Raw genomic sequence first — 16,106 nt, 5'->3', positions numbered from 1 at the left:
AGCTCGCCGGCAAGTCCAGTCAGCTATCAGCACCTCCTGTGTCACTTTTCTGCCAGATTTCACTGTGTCCACCAGGAACCAGCACAACCCAAGTCTGTGCTGGGTGCATCCAAGTGACAACGTATGGACCCCGGTATCTCATACGGTTTCACCCCAAACTGGCCTAATCCTTCTTATAGCCCTTCTTCCCTGAGAACAAGCAAGGGTTGTTGGGAGATGCAGGAAGCCAAGCGTGCCTGTGTTAAGTATCTGTTACCGGGCCACCCTTGTCAGCCTGACTCTCTTTTCCCTTAGGGTTGGTCTTTCCCCAGAGGGCTCTTTGGTCCTTCATGCAAATACGTTTCCGAGCTGGCCTCCACCGTGGTGGACTCAGCTTCTGATTGGCCTCCTCCACGACACCGTAATTTCACCAAGGGATGAATTGAATCGGAGGAGCTTTGAGGCTATTGATTGGGGGTGGGCTGCAGAGCCGGGGTGGACCCACCGTTCCCCCTAGAATGCCCATCTGCCCTGGCTTTGTGGGTCCTGGTGGGTCGTCTCTGCAGTAAAGTGTGGGGATGAGGTTGTGTGAAGTGTATACTTGATTATTAGCGGCAGACTTGACTGTAAATAGCTTTATTAAATGACAGGTCCTATAGTCCTGGAATCATTAGGCATCTGAGGAGGTGACCTAAACTTCACAGCTCTCTGTGTTGACTTCTACAAAGGAGGAAAAGGACACTGTAAGGCATTTACATTCAGGAGCTTGTGAGTCTCAGAAAAGCAGCGCTGAATCACATTAGGTCCTGTGATTGTGATGTCATTATTATTATCCCCTAATAGGTGAGGACCCCCTGTAAGGTCACTCAGCTTCTAAGCGGGGGAGTTGACTGAGTCAGGTGACTGAAAAAGTCCAGTTTTCGTCCAAGAGGACAGATAGGAAGGAGCAGGGGCCGAGGAGGTGGCCCTGAGAGTGGTAGGAGGCGCCCCATGCCCAGCCCACTGGGAGGACGAGCCCAGATCAGACCTAGCCCAGTTCCAGGTGGCTCTGCCTGGTGGAAACACGGCCTCTCCTGTTTCCTCCTCCCTCTCCACCCTACTTGCCTTGCACGACGCGTGCTCATGGGCTCATGGGCTCACGGCTCTGGAATCCGCAGTGACACAGAGCAGCGTGGACGCCTGGTCGGGACCGCGTTCACGGGCACACGGCACAGCCAGGTTGAAGCGAGGCTCGCCGGCCCATGACTCACCTGCAGTGTGAGCTGCCTCACCTGCCCCGGCCACTGCCCTGCTCACGCGCTCCTGCTGCCCGAGGCTCAGCAGGGCTCAGAAGAACCCGTCAGCCGCTCCCGGGGTGGGCGGGGCCGGGGGAGAGGGCTGCACCGGCAGCCTGGAGCCCTGGGCCCCGGTCCTGGACCTGCTGCCCTTCAGCCGCTTGAACTTGGGAAACTCACTTCACCTGCAGGCTCCAGTGTCCCCGTCTCTAAAATGACGGGGGGGGGGCTGTCCAAGATCCTCGCTCTTCAGAGCGTCTCAAGGACACTCTCTTCTCTTTAATGCAGCAGTGGTACCGCCTGGGTGCTTGTTAGAAATGCAGAGTCCCCGGCCCCTCCCTGGACGACTGAATTGGAGTCTGCATTTATGTGGTCCCCAGGTGATCTGCATCCAGTCGGTGGAATGCTGCTCTCATCACCTTTGAGATTGAATTCGGTGCTTCTGCCGTCGGGGGTCCCCGAGATACTGTCCTGTCCCGGCAGATACTGAGGTGTGGACCAAGCCTCGCCTCTGAGGGAACACCCCGACTTTGCACATGCATTGCCTGAGTATGCCTTCTCCGTTCCAGCTCTTAACTGGGGTCTCCAGATGGTTGAAGCTAAATTCCAGGAAGCCCTCCTACGTGGACCTCCTTTTTCTCCCACGGGGTTCATACAAAGGCCAGCAGGTCGTCAGCTAGAATTGCATTCACTTCGGCCCCTACTTTTTATCACAGATTTATTCTGCAGGCACTGTCCAAAGCAGTGGTCCGGTGCCCACCCTGCAGGAGCACGCCCTGTGACTCAGGAGGCCTTAGGAGTTGAACACAGGCTCTCTATGGAGAGCCGTCTCATACACGCATTTAAACTGCACACTAACCAGCAGAAGAGAGAGTGCAGGAGGAAGATGTTAAGTGAGGAGGAGATTCCCTTTAGTGAGGCTGGCGCAGGAGATCGGAATCTGCTGCTGCCGCTCAGCCAGCCTCAGCCCCTCCAGCCTCCCGCAGATGTGAACATGGGCTCTGGGCTGAGCGTGATCCTCGATTTTCAAGATTTGCATATTTGGAACAACATGGCTGTTTCACAACACGTGAAACGACAGCCAACGATTCCATTTGGTTCCCAGACAAAGAAACAGAAACCTGTTCCACTTCTAGAATAAAAACCTGTCTCGGTCTCATGAAGAGAAGGTTTGTGGCCACCAACAAGTGTCTTCTTAAGGAATTGTTCAGTGACTTTGATTATATGTGACTTTCCCTCCTGCGCTAACGTGACAATTTCAAGTAAAGGGAAGTGTTTCCTCCATGTATGGAGTCAGGTCTGACACACCGAGAAGTTTCCAACTGGGAAGATCAACAGGATGGCAAGCGACAATGGTCAAGGAAGCTTCTGGGTAGGAGGGGAATCTTTCTTCTGGTGCCTTATCTAGAATGTTCTTTCATGATATCTCTTCAGCTTCCTGAGTCCAGCCTAATTCTGAGAAGCTGGCCTGGTGGCCGAGCACAGAGCTTCCAGAAGATTCCACGGTGTCAGGATAACCTTTGTACTGTCTCCATCCACTGAGCTCTGTGCCTTTCTTCCCAAGAGGTGCTGTACTGAATGTAGAATTCCGGGATTTGCACAGAGGCAGGTTAAACGAATGGGAAGAAGATGCCCTAAAGCCTGGAGTTTGGGAGTCGTTATGAAACCACGCAGACCCAGAAATAGGTTATGTTGTGTTAAAAGGCCAATCAGCTTCTTTATTTAGGTAACTACCTCACACCACAAAGGATCCGAGGCAGCTTCTGGAAAAAACACATACACGTTTAGGGTGAGATATAAATAAAAAGTACAAAATTAAGCTGGGGGACATATAAATTAGTGGGGCAGCTTGAGCACAGGTGACGGGCATGAGCACGTCTGATGAGCCTGTGAGGGCTGCTAGGTGCTCTAGTTGGGCTGCATTGGACCCGATGCAACTGAATTAAGATAAAATAGAGGCCTGCTCTTAGGATCAAGAAATGAATGACGCAAGGACAGCACAGCAGAGTCCAGAAAATGCTTGTCAGAAACTTGTCAGAAAAATGCCCGGAGGGTTTCATTTGACTGAAAGCTCAATGTGAACAACCCCCCGCGTGGCCCGGTCGTGCAAGTCGGGGGCGGCACTGGCGGTTCCGGGTGTCCAGCGCCGAGGAGGGGGACCTCCTGCACTCAGCACTGGCTCTGCATTTGCCTGGGCAGCCAGCATGTTGAAATAACACTACCACGTGCCGACTGGACGACACCAAGAGATGGACGAGGGGGGCCCCCCAGGGGCCCGCACAGTCCGTCCAAAGAGCCGGAGAGCGGAAGCAGCAGCAACGTCGCGCGATACTTGCTCGCAAGAGGCCCCATTCGGACTTCGGACGGACTTCTCGTTGGGTGCGCAAGCCCACAGCAGCAGGGTTATTGCCATAAAAGCCCCACTGTGCGAACATTAGGGGCTCCCCAGACCCTCACAAACGGCTGGGGTGCCGGCAGAGGTGTCAGTGGCCCGGGGCAGGGGTGCTAGTCTCTTGATGGAGCTTGGAACCCGCCGGAAGCCGGGCACGTGTGGCCATTCCTGGGCATCCTAGCAGGTGCTTTGAAAGCTTCCACCTCACAGCCTCTGGCTCCTGCCGGGTTCTGTTACAGGATGTGTTGCAGAAACACGGTATCAGCTTGCTTTGCTGCTTCTCCACCAGATGGGACGTGGGCTGAAAAAATGAAGACGAGATGGATCAGTCCGAGATGTATTTGAATCTGTCAAAACAAGCACAGTTCTTCGAGTCCGCTGGACTCGGTCGTGCGTTCTAATGCTGGCCCTCCACAGCACAGGTACGGCGGGCTAGTCCCGAAACTACCTTGAGACTCAGTTTCCTCACCTGTAAAATGGGGATCTGAACCCTTGACCCACAGAGCTGTAAGGATTGAATGAGGTCATGAAAATAAGTGACCAATAAATACCGAGACACTCACCAAACCTCCGTTTGTCTTTCCCCGTCCTTCCCTGCAGGCCAAGCAAATCTCTCCCTGGCCTTTGTACCCATCACCCGCTTGCGCCCCAGGCACAGCCAGGCATCCTTCTCCATTTGTAACTTCAGCGTCCTCGTTTCCTCTCTGCTGGCTTCCTTCCCCCACTTGCCATCCTGCTCCATTTTCTGCATCCCCGTCCTCTGAAAAAACCACACTTCAGGCCAGCTGTGCCGTCAGGTACTGGCCTACCCCCTCCATTTCATCGCCAAAGACTTTTTAGACTGACCTGCGCCCGCCCGTTTACACATCTCGGCAGCCGCTCCACAAGGCGCACCGGCCTCGTTTTTGTCCCCAACCTCACTGGTAAAGGCTCATTGCCAAGCCCGGTCGTCCTTCCTCAGGCTACTCCCTGCTTTACGACTCAGCAGCGTTTGAAGGTCAGCTCCCCTCACCGTTGGTCTCGTTTCCTCCTTTGCCTTCGTTGCCACCCGCCCAATCATCCTCTGTGGGCTCCCGACCCGCCTGCCTTCCCTCCTCCTTCCCGCCCTTTGCAGCCTCAGCCTCGTCCGCAGCCCTGCCTCCAGCCCCTATAACTCCATGTCCACGCCGGGTCCCCCTTCTGAGCCGGAAGTCTGCACATTCAACTCCGGCTGGGTAGTTCTGCCCCGCAGCACCGTCTGCACCCCCAGCTCTGCACGTGCAAAGGAAAACACCTCATTCCGAGCAAACCCCTGCCTTCCCCTGACCTCCTTGTTCCACGGAGGCCGTGCTTTCTGAAGCCTTTGACACCGCTACCCACCCCGAGGGACACCAGGACGTCCGTCTGTGTCTGTGGTCCACCACTCTCTCTGTGTGCCGCTCTCCCCTCCCTCCTGTGGCCATCATTTTCTCTATTACTACCCGTTTCCAGTGGTCCCCCGGCCCCACTCCTCTTCTCCCCTACCCCTGCTGCACGTGACACCAAGTTACTCTTCCTCAAGCGGAGCCCAGCCGTGTCTCCCTCTCCAGGCCGTGAAGTCATCAAAAATTCCTCCTTGCTTTCCAAGTTTCAGAATCCTCATCTGGCTTTCAGCATCCTCCAAGTTCAGCAGTGAGCAGTGAGCACCCCTAACCCCGGTCCCCTGTGTCTGCTCACCCTTTCTGGGCCACCCTTTCATTCTTCCCTTTCTGCGGTCCTTCCCTCTGGCTCTGCCCGAGCCCCAGCTCTGCCTGGCACGTTCTTACTTGTTGCTCAGGACCCAGACGTCTGAAGCCACACACCACTCCCTTTCCCACCCAGCCAGGGGGCCTTCTTCCTCATCTGGGCTTTCAGAGCCCCATGTGAGACGGCACTCCTTCCGTGTACTCTTTGTGAGGCCCTGTGTACTTGCTTTACCTCTCCCTCTAGGTTAAAAATTCCTCCAGGGATTAGAGGAATGTCTGGCCCTCCGTGCAGCCCGTGCCGAGCGGGGGTGCAGGCCTTTCCGTCTGGCTCTGCCAGCAGCCCCACTGGCCCCTCTGAGGCAGAGAGGAGAGTCTGCATGTTGGGAAAAGTTAAACTTTCCAGGGCTCGAGGCCGTGCCACGCCGTTTGGCTTCGGTTGCGGGGGAGCGGGAATGTTTGTTTCTGTGGGGTGTGTTTCTAGTACACGCGTGGCAGGTGTGAGGGCGTGTGTGTGTGTGAACAGGGCGGGTGGGGTGTGGAGGCCATGTGAAGGTGTGCGTGTGACCGTGTGTGCAGTGGGGGAGGGGGATGCATGTGTAGGGTGTTGATGTGTGTAGAAGGTGTAGGGGAGGAGGGTGGGCGTGTGTGGGTGTGTGAATGTATCTGTGATAGACTGTGTGCATGTTGGGTGTGTGTGATGTGTGGTGGCCTTAGGAGAGGTGGGTGTGCCTGTAGGGTGTGTGTGTGTCTGTGGGTGTGCTTCTGGGGGGAATCTGGGTGCATGTACGGGGGGGATGTGTATGGAGGGCGGGGCTGGGGGTATATATGTGTGGGGTGTGTGTGTGTGTGTGTGTTTGTGGGGGGAGTGTAGTCTCACACCCTCTTGTTAAAGGACAAGCGTCCTCCCCTGCCTTTGCAGGGACTTTATCTACAAGAAATGCCCAGCCAGTAGAGTGTGGAGCAAACAAAGCTTCAGGAAATACAGTGACCAAGTGATAAAATCGCTTGCACACAGTTGAGCGATAAAAACAAGCCAGTCATCCTGAAACTCCTGGGGGACTTGGAGGTTTAGTGACCAGGTGGCCCTGCCCTGTCGTGACTCCTTCCTGGGATGTGGCCTGCTTCCCTCTGGGTGGGGTGTGGGGGGCGGTCCTAGCAACCATGCTGCTGAGACTGGGGGACGTGCTGCGCTGTGAATTCACGGAACGCGTGTTCTTCCCTTTGCTCCAGTCTGAGAAGTAGGGAGCCGGCAGAGCCAGTGACAGACTGCCCATAAATCACGACTGTGGTTGGAGATGATGCCCAGGCCAAAGGTCATACCAAGTGAGGGGGCTGAGTCTAGGCCTTTAAGAAATATCTTTCGGCGTCGGAACTTGTGTTCACGTGAAGCCTTACGTGCAAGTTCAGTGTGAACTTTCATACAGAGCGCCAGCAGCTCTGGGGGTGCGTGTGGCGGGGCTGCCGGCGTCCTCCCTGCTCACTCCCTCCCCAGCCCCAGCCCCCAGCGGCCTCTGCAGGGAACAGTATGAAACCTCTCCTGGGGACCAAACCTCCTCCTCGAAAGGGACGTCAAATGACTTGCCTGAGGTCATCCAGGAGGTGGTGAGCAGCTCCTGTAAGTGAGGAGCCCCTGCACCGCGGGTCCCGGTCCGCTGTAACCCATCACTCTGGGCCGGCCCCAGACATTGTCGGGGATGCAGGGTCCATCCAGATGAAGCTGGATGAAAAGGGCCAGCTGGCTCTAGGGTCCTGTAGAACTTGGGGTTTGGGGACTGAAAAGGTGAAGGAGGTCTTTGCGTGATTGTATGCAGTGGAGGCTACAACGGACCCACCACTTCTGACGTCTCTTTGGGCCTGGACAGAAGTCTGATGTTCTGGGGCAGCCCTCATTCTTACATCCACTGAGGAGTCTTAATGCCATATGCTGCTTCAAGAATTGGTCGAAATGCTTCAGGGACGTCTGTCCTAGAGGAGGGCCCCACCCCGCTGTAGTGGACCGGCTGCCTGCGTCGTGACAGAGGTTTATCAGAGTGTCCCTTGTCTTATCAGTTGTCACTCACACGGTGCGTGCGATACGCACGTTAAATTAAGCTCTGCAACACCCTTATGAGGTCAGGGCTGTTATATTAGCATCATCTCTGAAACGGAGGCTAGTATTAGTACCATCTCCATTTTACAGATTAGGAAACTACGGCATGGAGTCATAGCTAGGCCCATAGCTAGTCCATAACTTGCCCCAGGCCACAGAGCTATAAGCAACAAAACTGTATTTAAACCAGACAGTCTGGGTCTTGACCCGTGGTCTTCACTACTGGGTGATTGAACTACCTTCTATTCAATGAGGGGAGGGTGTGCAGGATAAGGAGACTGAACTGGAGACCCTTCTTGTTTAGGCAAGTGACTGAGACCCCCGAGTGGGCTTGAACTTCTCATCATCATCATCGTCATCCATGCCTCGGCCAAGGTGGTCTTTTGGACCACCTTGGTCATCAAGTCCCCACCCCTGCTTACATCTCTTTAATGACTTCTCATTGTTCTTAAAATAATGGCTAAAATCCTTGAGAGGTTCTGTAGACCCTGCCTGGTCTGGCCTCCCCGCGCTGCGGGGCCCTGACCCTCTCCTGCACTTGCCCTCTGCTCTTCAATCACCCTGCCGTCTTCTATTTCCTGCTACCCCAGGAAGTTTGCTCAAGCTATTGCCTCTCTCTGCAAGACTCCACCTTCTGGGTCAGCCTCTCTACCGAACGCCCCCGAGGAGCGGTGTTCCTTTCCTTCCTAGTCCTCACCTGACTGTCTGTCCTCACCTCACACTGTCTGGTTAACGTCTGTCTCTCGCCTGACGGGAACTCCTCGAGGGTAGAGACCTCATGTGTCTTACCCTTCCCAGCACCCGCACTGCCTTGTACAATGCCTGACGCATCCCCGTGAATGAGCACACAAGGTTGGGGTCCCTTCTTGCTTTGAAGTAAGTTTCAAGCTGACCCCCACCACTACCAATTTAAGGCACACCAAGGTTCCCCCAGCTGGGACTCTGGGTCAGTTTACTCCCCTGTGCTGTGTGTTTGTAACAGCACTTGGCATGTGTAAGAACCACATTATGTGCAAAGAGCCTCTTCCTGCCTTACCTCTCCTGGACCATTGCAACAACAAGGGCAGGTAGCATTATCCCCATTTTACAGGCGGGAAGACTGAAGCTCAGGGCATGATGCCTCCTGTGCAGTGTCACCAGCAAACAAGTGGTGCTGCTCCGAGCAAGGCCCAGGTGCTCTGACTTCTCACCTCTTTCCTTTCACCTGCCAGGGACAGGTTAGCCTCCCCTACTGAAACCGCTTCAAACTGCTGCCCTGCCTCTCACTTCCAAGGGTCACATGGAATCCCCCAGAAAAGACGCGATGATTATTTCCTCCTTCCAACTCTGCAATGACCTTTGCTCTCACATGCAGCACTCAAAGTGGAGAGCTTGGCTGTGCCTGAGCGCAGGTCCCTGCCCGCCTGGGAGGAGGGGATGATGACCAAACCAACCAGGGCTCCGACTTTAGTCCCCTGTGGAGAGCTGGCCATCTCTAATTCAGGCCTGGGCGGGGTGGGGGGGGGGCCAGACTAGCTCTCTCTTTTGCTTTCCATGCCCATGTGAAAAGTCTCACAGTTACCTGCCTCCTTGGTTACACATGGTCAACCGAGCTCTGGCCCAGCTGGGATGAAATGGTCAGCCATGGTCCCTTGACTTCCGGTCCCCCGGGCTGGCTTGGGGGCGTGGGGTGGGGGCACTGCTGAGAGGGGGGCAGATGCACTGAGCGGGGACGTGGAGACAGGTCCTGACCCCCTGCCGTGTGTCCCACCTGGGCAGGTGCAGGGAGGAAGCAAGTGAGAAGGACCATGCTGGGTGGTTCTGCTCTGTTTCCTACTGCAGCAAGCAGCTCACAAGGCAAGGGCATAAGCAGCATCGGGGAATTTTCCATCCTCTTCTAGGGCCAAAGGCTTTTCTCCCCAGCAAGGATTCTCCCCAGCAGAGAATCGAGACGGGCTCCTTTCTCCAAGTCTTAAGCCGAAGGGATAACTTCCTGTTCTGCATGGCAGGACCGTTCGTGGTGGATCAGAAGTCATAGGGTCTGTGGAGACCCTCTTTCCAGTTTCCGTGAGGAAAAGGCTCCCCCGGGGGAGAAGTACCTGCCCCACGTTCTCCTGGCCAGCTGGAGCCCAGGTTGACAGAATCCCCAGCTGGGGGGCAGTGTTTGGGCCACTTGCCTGTGTAGCCCCAGAGGGTTCCAGCCTCCCCCAGCCTCCTGGCCGCCCCTCCAGGCAGGTCTCCTGTGCACTCACCTGGTCCCTGGCGGGGCACCTGGGGTGGGAGCCGCAGCAGGCCCCTGCCCCTCCGCCTGCCGGGAAGCCTGAGTCCTCCTCTGCCTGCCTCCAAGCTACAAGCCCAGTTTCTCCAGAGGCACCTCGATGTTGAGGGAGTACCAGATGATCCAGAAGAGCAGGCTGAAAGCCAGGATCAGGGACCCCGTGTAGACCAAGAAGTCCCAGAAGTCGAGGGAGGCGAAGACGCCCAGTAGCAAAAGGACCAGGCCCACAGCGTCAAGCACGAGGGCCAGGCCGAGGAAGAGGGCACAGCGCCCAGGGTGGCATCTTCCCCAAGGCCTCCCCCAGAGCATTGCCCGGGAGGCAGGAGCGGGAGGGGCTCAGCTGCACTCCCGGGGCTGATTTGCATGGGAAGGAGGCAGCGCTGCCGGCCTCTGCCTTTGCTCCCCGCTGGGTGTGAGCAAATGAGTGAGCCGCCCATCTGGAGCCACACGGAAGTACACGTGGACCTCCCTTTATGAGCATGGCAGCCGGTGGGGCGGGGTATTTCTTAACTGTTTAATGGCTCAGGAATGACATCCTCATCACTGAGGCCAACCAAGTGACGTGGCAGGAGAGGAGTCAGGGTGCCCTTGGATGGATTTGGGGGCCTGGGACCTGTGGGTCTGGGGGAGGGGCTGTCCTGCCCTCGTTCGGCCTCTCAAGTCCTGGGCAAGTCCTCCCGGGCTCCTGAGACGTGTGGTAGGGTCGGGCCTTCCTCCCCTACCCGCTTCTGTCCTACTCTTCCTGGTGGCGATGGGAGGTTTTATGTAAAAGCTCTGGAAGACCATTTGTTGCTGTAAATAGATTTTGAAATTGTGCCGTAAGCAGCGCATCAGCGGCAGGAAAAGTTTGTGCGGCGCTTGTAGACTCTCTGCTCTGAAGCCCCCGGGACCCAAGCTCCCCACAGTGAGGCTGGTCACAGCCCTTTGGGATGAACACAGGCCCTGGGAAGGGACAGTAATGAGAAAGACTGAGAGGACAGAGAGGGGGCGCCAGGGAGGGAGGGCACTCGTGCCCCTGTCTGGGTGGGCTGGGCGTGGACCAGAAGGCAACTCCTGGCAAAAGTCAGGAAATGTTTACCTGGCTCTCTGGCTGCGTGTGTTTTCCAGACTGACTAACTCCACGTTTGCTTTGCGTCTCGGCGACACTGCACGCACCCCTGAGGCGTTACGTGTGAAACAGGTCTTATCAGCGGCCCACTCCCGGGGTGCGCCGGGTGAGCGCCCGCTGAGGGCAACACGGCAGCGGTCTGGTCTTCAGCCGCCTCTGCGGGGCCACGCAGCCAGCGCTCCCCTGTCCCCCGTTCACCGTGGGCCTTGGACAGGGCACCAAACCTCTCTGGACCTCTGTTTCCCCACACAACTGAAAACGAATTTCTACTCTTTCTTTTGCCTTCTCCTGTGGATGAGAAGGGGTTCAAGTTTCGTTTCCTCTGTGTAAAATAAGCAGGATGAAGAGAAACTTTCAGAAAGAAAGCACTGGGGAGGGAGGGAATTTTATAAGTGGAGGGTTTTCGGGTCGGAAACGCGACACTTGAATGAAACGAGGGAGCCAGTCTGGAGCGTCTCAAAGTGAGAAGTCACTAACGCCGATCTCCCACCCCGTATTTGCATCCTTTTCCCAGGCTGTCCTCAGAAGGGGTTAGGTGCCTACACAAGAACACCTCCCCGGGTAGGAGAAGCCATGAGTCTTCCGATCTGTTGCCCGCAGCTTTGACTAGAGAGAGTTTCTTGGGAAGAACGGTTGAAGGACCGCAATGCCCTCTGCAAGGGCAGGTGGAGAAACCCTAGTGTGGCGGGGCAGGGCCACGCTGGTGTGTCCAGGCCTGGCCGTCCACAGGTTCCTGGGCTCCTCTGCAGCATCTTGCATACGTACATGGGAGCAACAGTTTTAGTGTGAAAAGTCCCGGGTGCCAGGAGGTCTCTGAGTCCTGAGCCAACCGGGATGGGTGGTCATCTTACTCCTGAAACGCTGGCTCGAAGGGAAGCTGGTGCGAGGGGGATAAATTAGGAGCTTGGGGTTAACAGACGCACACTACTTTACATAAAATAAACAGCAAGGTCCTACTGGGTAGCACAGGGAACTGCATTCAATATCTTGTAATAACCTATAATGGAAAAAAGAAAAAAGAGAGAAGCTGGTAAGAGTGAAGTCGTCTCCCCTCCACCCCACTTGAGGTCAGCTTCACTCAACACAGACCCTCAGCATCCCAGGGGAACACGGGTTCCTCAGGTTCTGGAACTCCTCCAACATTTTAATTTCTACTATTTTTCACACACGCGCGCGCGCACTCACACACACGTTTCCAGCTGAAAAATACATGACATATTCACGAGCAAAGGGGAGGAGGTTGAAAGCACTCACAATTTCTGTGTCCAGAGCTAGGCAGCCCCCTCCCGTTCGCCTTCTTCCTCCAGAATCACAAATATCGCTCCTCTTCCTTACGGAAATGGGCCACCCTGTTCTCCGCCTGCAGCCTGCCTTTTCCTTCTCACACTACACGGCCATCCTTCCGAGTGTCTAACCGTGGGCCACCCAGGAGCCTGGCCGGGCTACGAGGAGCCCTCCAGCCCGGCCGATGTGTCTTCCTGCTCCTGTTCCCTGACGTCCATCTCCTGTGTGTTGAGGCATCGAGATATCCACACAGCTGGGGGAGACGGGACGGGTGATGGAAAGCCAGGGGAGACCCAGGCCCTGAGTGGGACAGGCTGGAAAAGTGGGAGGCCGAGCAGTGGGGCAGTGACTAGGTTTGTGGGGGATGGAGATTGGCCTAGATCAGGGGCAGGTCATACAAGAAAGTCACGTGAAAGGCTCACTTTAGCAAGGATGCCACCACCCTCTTCCTCCCCCAGGGAGCTTGCATGGCCTTTCCGTGGTTGGAAACAGGGGCTTGAGGGTCCTGGGGCTGCTATGACAGAGAACCCCAGACTGGCTGGCTTGAGCAAGAGAAACAGAGTACTCCCAGTTCTGGAGGCCACAAGTCAGAGATCTGGGTGTCAGCAGGGTGGGTTCCTTCAGAGGGAGAATCTGTTCCAGGCCCTTCTCTGTGCTTCCGGTGGTTTCCTGCTCATCTTTGTCACTCTTTAGCTTGTAGATACATCACCTTCATGCTCAAGTATCATCTCCTTGAGTGCATGTCTCTGTGTCCACATTTACCCTTTTTATACGGACACCGGTTGTATTGGACTAGGGGCCCTCTCTGCTCCAGTGAGGCCTCATCGTGAAGCGTTTCATCTGCAGTGTTTCCAAATGAGGCTCTCACCTGAGGTACTAGGGGTTAGGATTTCAACATATGAATTTGGGGCGACACAATTCAACCTGTGACAGTAGCCAAAAGGATGGTTTATTTGGGGATATCCTTTGACTTTAGCTGTGGCATAGATAGAAAATTTAGGGCTTCCCTGGTGGCGCAGTGGTTGAGAATCCGCCTGCCGATGCAGGGGACACGGGTTCGTGCCCTGGTCCGGGAAGATCCCACATGCCGCGGAGCAACTAAGCCCGTGAGCCGTGGCCGCTGAGCCCGCGCGTCCGGAGCCTGTGCTCCGCAAAGGGAGAGGCCACAACAGTGAGAGGCCCGCATACCGCAAAAAAAAAAAAAAGAAAATTTAGACCCTCAAACCAAGGTTTCCGAAACATCATAACAAAGTTAGCACCCTGTTAAATGTGGCCCACCATGCCACCAGGCACCAGGGGGAGTGCTTCAGCCCCCGGGACACCCACATGCCCCTTGGTTGTCCCTAGGTCCCCGGGAGAGAAGCCGAGGACGCAGGGCCTCCTCGCTGCCTGGGCTCTGGCTGCCCCCCTGCCCCTGATCACTGAGGAGCTCATCCTCCTCCACAAGTGGGTAACCCCAAGTGACCTCAACACACTTAGAAGCCTCAACCTAAGTGGAACTTAAATCAGGCCAGTATTTTTGAGCACCTACTGTATGTTGGGCAGCCGGGGATAGCATCAACTACAGAGCCTGACATCGGAGTTCACATCCTGAGGGGGGAGACAAATAATGAATAATTAAACAATACACAAATGATGCCATTTCAGAGAGTGATAAATATGGTAGAAAAAAATTACCAAAATGGGGAAATGTAAGACAGTAGGCATCTGTTACGCTTTCTGAACCACGAACGTGGTGTGTAGGGCACAGCCGGACGCCCGGACCCCTGGCCAGTGACTCCCAGGGCTGGTCTCTTAGGGCCCCTCTGCCGCTCCACTTCTGAGAGTCCTGGGGGCTGCGGCCGCCCCTGTGGCTCAGAGAGGGCTGTGCTGCTGCTGCCACCACACGGTGCTGCCGCCTCCTGGCAGTTGGGACCTTGTCACTGCCTTGGCAGAGTCATCATGATCGGTCATCTCCCTGTGATGTCGTGAGTGTGACGGCCTCTCCGTGACCTGGATCCTAAAGGGCAGGCTGAGACTGAGACAGGAACAGGCCAGCCAGGTGCTCAGCCGACCCCAAGTCACGGTTCCGGGCCTGACTATTTGACTGACCAAGGCTCAGTCCCCTCCTGAGTGACAGGGATCAGATGCTGGGCAGGTTTAACCACATGAGCCTGTGCCACTCGTTAGCTGTGCAAACTTGGGAAAGTCACTTGCCCTCTCTGTGCCTCGATTTCCTCATTGTAAAATAATGCCTTATTTCACAGGGTTACTGTGAAGAGTAAGTGAGTTGAGTTCGTCGGTGTAGAGTGCTTAGAACCTGCACTCTGGGGCGTAGACAAGTGTTACTGTGTGGTTGGCACTGATGTCTTTTATTACATCCTTTCTGCCACGATGCTTCTGTAGGGAAAGCTCCAGGTTGGGAGGGACCTGCCACCCACCCTCCTGCACCATCATCCTCTTCCCTTTATCAGTCTTGGCTCTGCCTGATGGCAGCTCCCTGTGCCACCGCCCCCAACTAGGTCCGTGCTGAGCCCCCCCGCTCCATCCTTGATGGCTACATTTCCAGCCCTGATGGATGCCTTAGCCTCGTGAAATGACTTTCCAGTCCCCAGTCTCACCTCTACCGCAGCTGCTCTGTATCTCCATCATTCGCAAATCTCTCCACCGTCCCTACTCTCATAACCCAATGTTTACTGAGCCTCATATGGGTGCTGCCCCCAGGATTCTGCCACACCTGCAGTCTGCTTCTGTCCTTCATTATAGAACACCATTTTAATTTGTTCATGTGTTATTATATTCACTTGCTAATGTTATACTATTTTGTTAATTTTTTTCTTTACATGGATTTTAACTTCAATTAATTATTGCCGCCACCAGTGGAAAACTGATATTACTTACAACAGACAGCAAGTATTTAAGCCTATATACACTGAAAACAAACTTTCTAATTAAACTAGCCCAGAGGTCACCAAACTTTTTCTGTAATGGGCCAGATACGAAACATTTTAGCCTTGGTGGCCCATAAGGCCTCTGTTACAAGATTCAATTCTGCCATTGTAGCCAAGGGGTCATGGTTTTATTGTGTTCCAATAAAACTTTATTTACAAAACTAAGCAGTGGACCCCAACTAGACACAGTTGTCCATTGAAGCTGCTGAACCTGAGGCCCGTTCTCTTTCTCAGATGAAGGCCTATGATGCACAGATTTCAGAGGGGACAGATTTACAGTACCCATTCGAGATTTAGTCCCAGAAGTCATAGGAAAGACTGGATGAGAATTAAAGTGACTATGCCATGAGCCTGCGTGCCAGCCAGAATCATTTCATATCGCCCTAGAGGTACAGTGCTGGAATTTGGAGAAACATTGATGCTGACCAGTGATCTCCAGTGAATCTTCATGTATTCCTCCTTCTTCCTGGGCTGGAGCCTAGGGTCACTATTTTCCGAAAAACATTCACTCTTACTTTCGGAGCATCCAGCAACTCTCAGAGATCTTCATTCTTCCTGTTAGGCTACCAGAGGGGCTTGAGAGAGCTCCCCAGAGCGTCCTGCCTGGGCCTCTAGACTCCATCTACATGCAACTCAGGGAGCCCTTCCTGCTGCTTGGCAAACCCTTTGGCTTTCTCCCCTGGTCTTCCTATCCTATTCCCCACAGGGCTAATCTAACCATTCGTCACTCTTACTCAGACCTCGAGAGCGTTCCACATCACCCCTCCCCCTTGCCCGTCACCTTCCGTCTCAGTAGGTTGATGACGTTGTCCCCTATTTAGCAGAGGATCGTATTTCCATGCACTTGGGCTGCACTTGCATGTACAGTGGCATCCGTCCGCATTCAGCATCAGCTCGTCCTCCCAGCAGCCCTGTTCCTGCCGCAGAGTTGAGAGCAGTTGAGAGACTCGCCTACGTTCACTCAGAAAGTAACGGCTGTGGCTGCAACCTGTCTGTTGGTGGGTCCGCACTAAATACAAATAGCACATCTCCCTCTTTTTCGGCTCCCAGTCCGCATGCCAACTCTTTCCCCAGCATCCTTGGAGAATCG

General features: G+C 54.9%; 2 protein-coding genes across 5 annotated transcripts in view; one reads left to right on the top strand and one right to left on the bottom strand.

Annotated features, from left to right (window-relative positions):
- The window catches only part of ADPRM (ADP-ribose/CDP-alcohol diphosphatase, manganese dependent), a 372,105-nt gene that overhangs the window by 80,734 nt on the left and 275,265 nt on the right, over window positions 1–16,106 (top strand). The gene's annotated exons all lie outside the window — the stretch shown is intronic.
- Window positions 3,929–10,003, bottom strand: TMEM238L (transmembrane protein 238 like). The gene is made up of 2 exons (XM_059047056.2): window positions 9,669–10,003; window positions 3,929–3,946 (listed from the first exon to the last, which is right to left on the bottom strand). Exon 1 carries the CDS (start codon window positions 10,001–10,003, stop codon window positions 9,764–9,766), a length of 240 nt encoding a protein of 79 aa, XP_058903039.1. The 3' UTR covers window positions 3,929–3,946; window positions 9,669–9,763.

The sequence above is a fragment of the Kogia breviceps genome, chromosome 19 (genome assembly GCF_026419965.1).
Source record: "Kogia breviceps isolate mKogBre1 chromosome 19, mKogBre1 haplotype 1, whole genome shotgun sequence".
NCBI classification, from domain to species: Eukaryota; Metazoa; Chordata; class Mammalia; order Artiodactyla; family Physeteridae; genus Kogia; species Kogia breviceps.
Note: the sequence above shows the minus strand (reverse complement) of the source record. Positions and strands in the feature narration are given on the sequence as shown.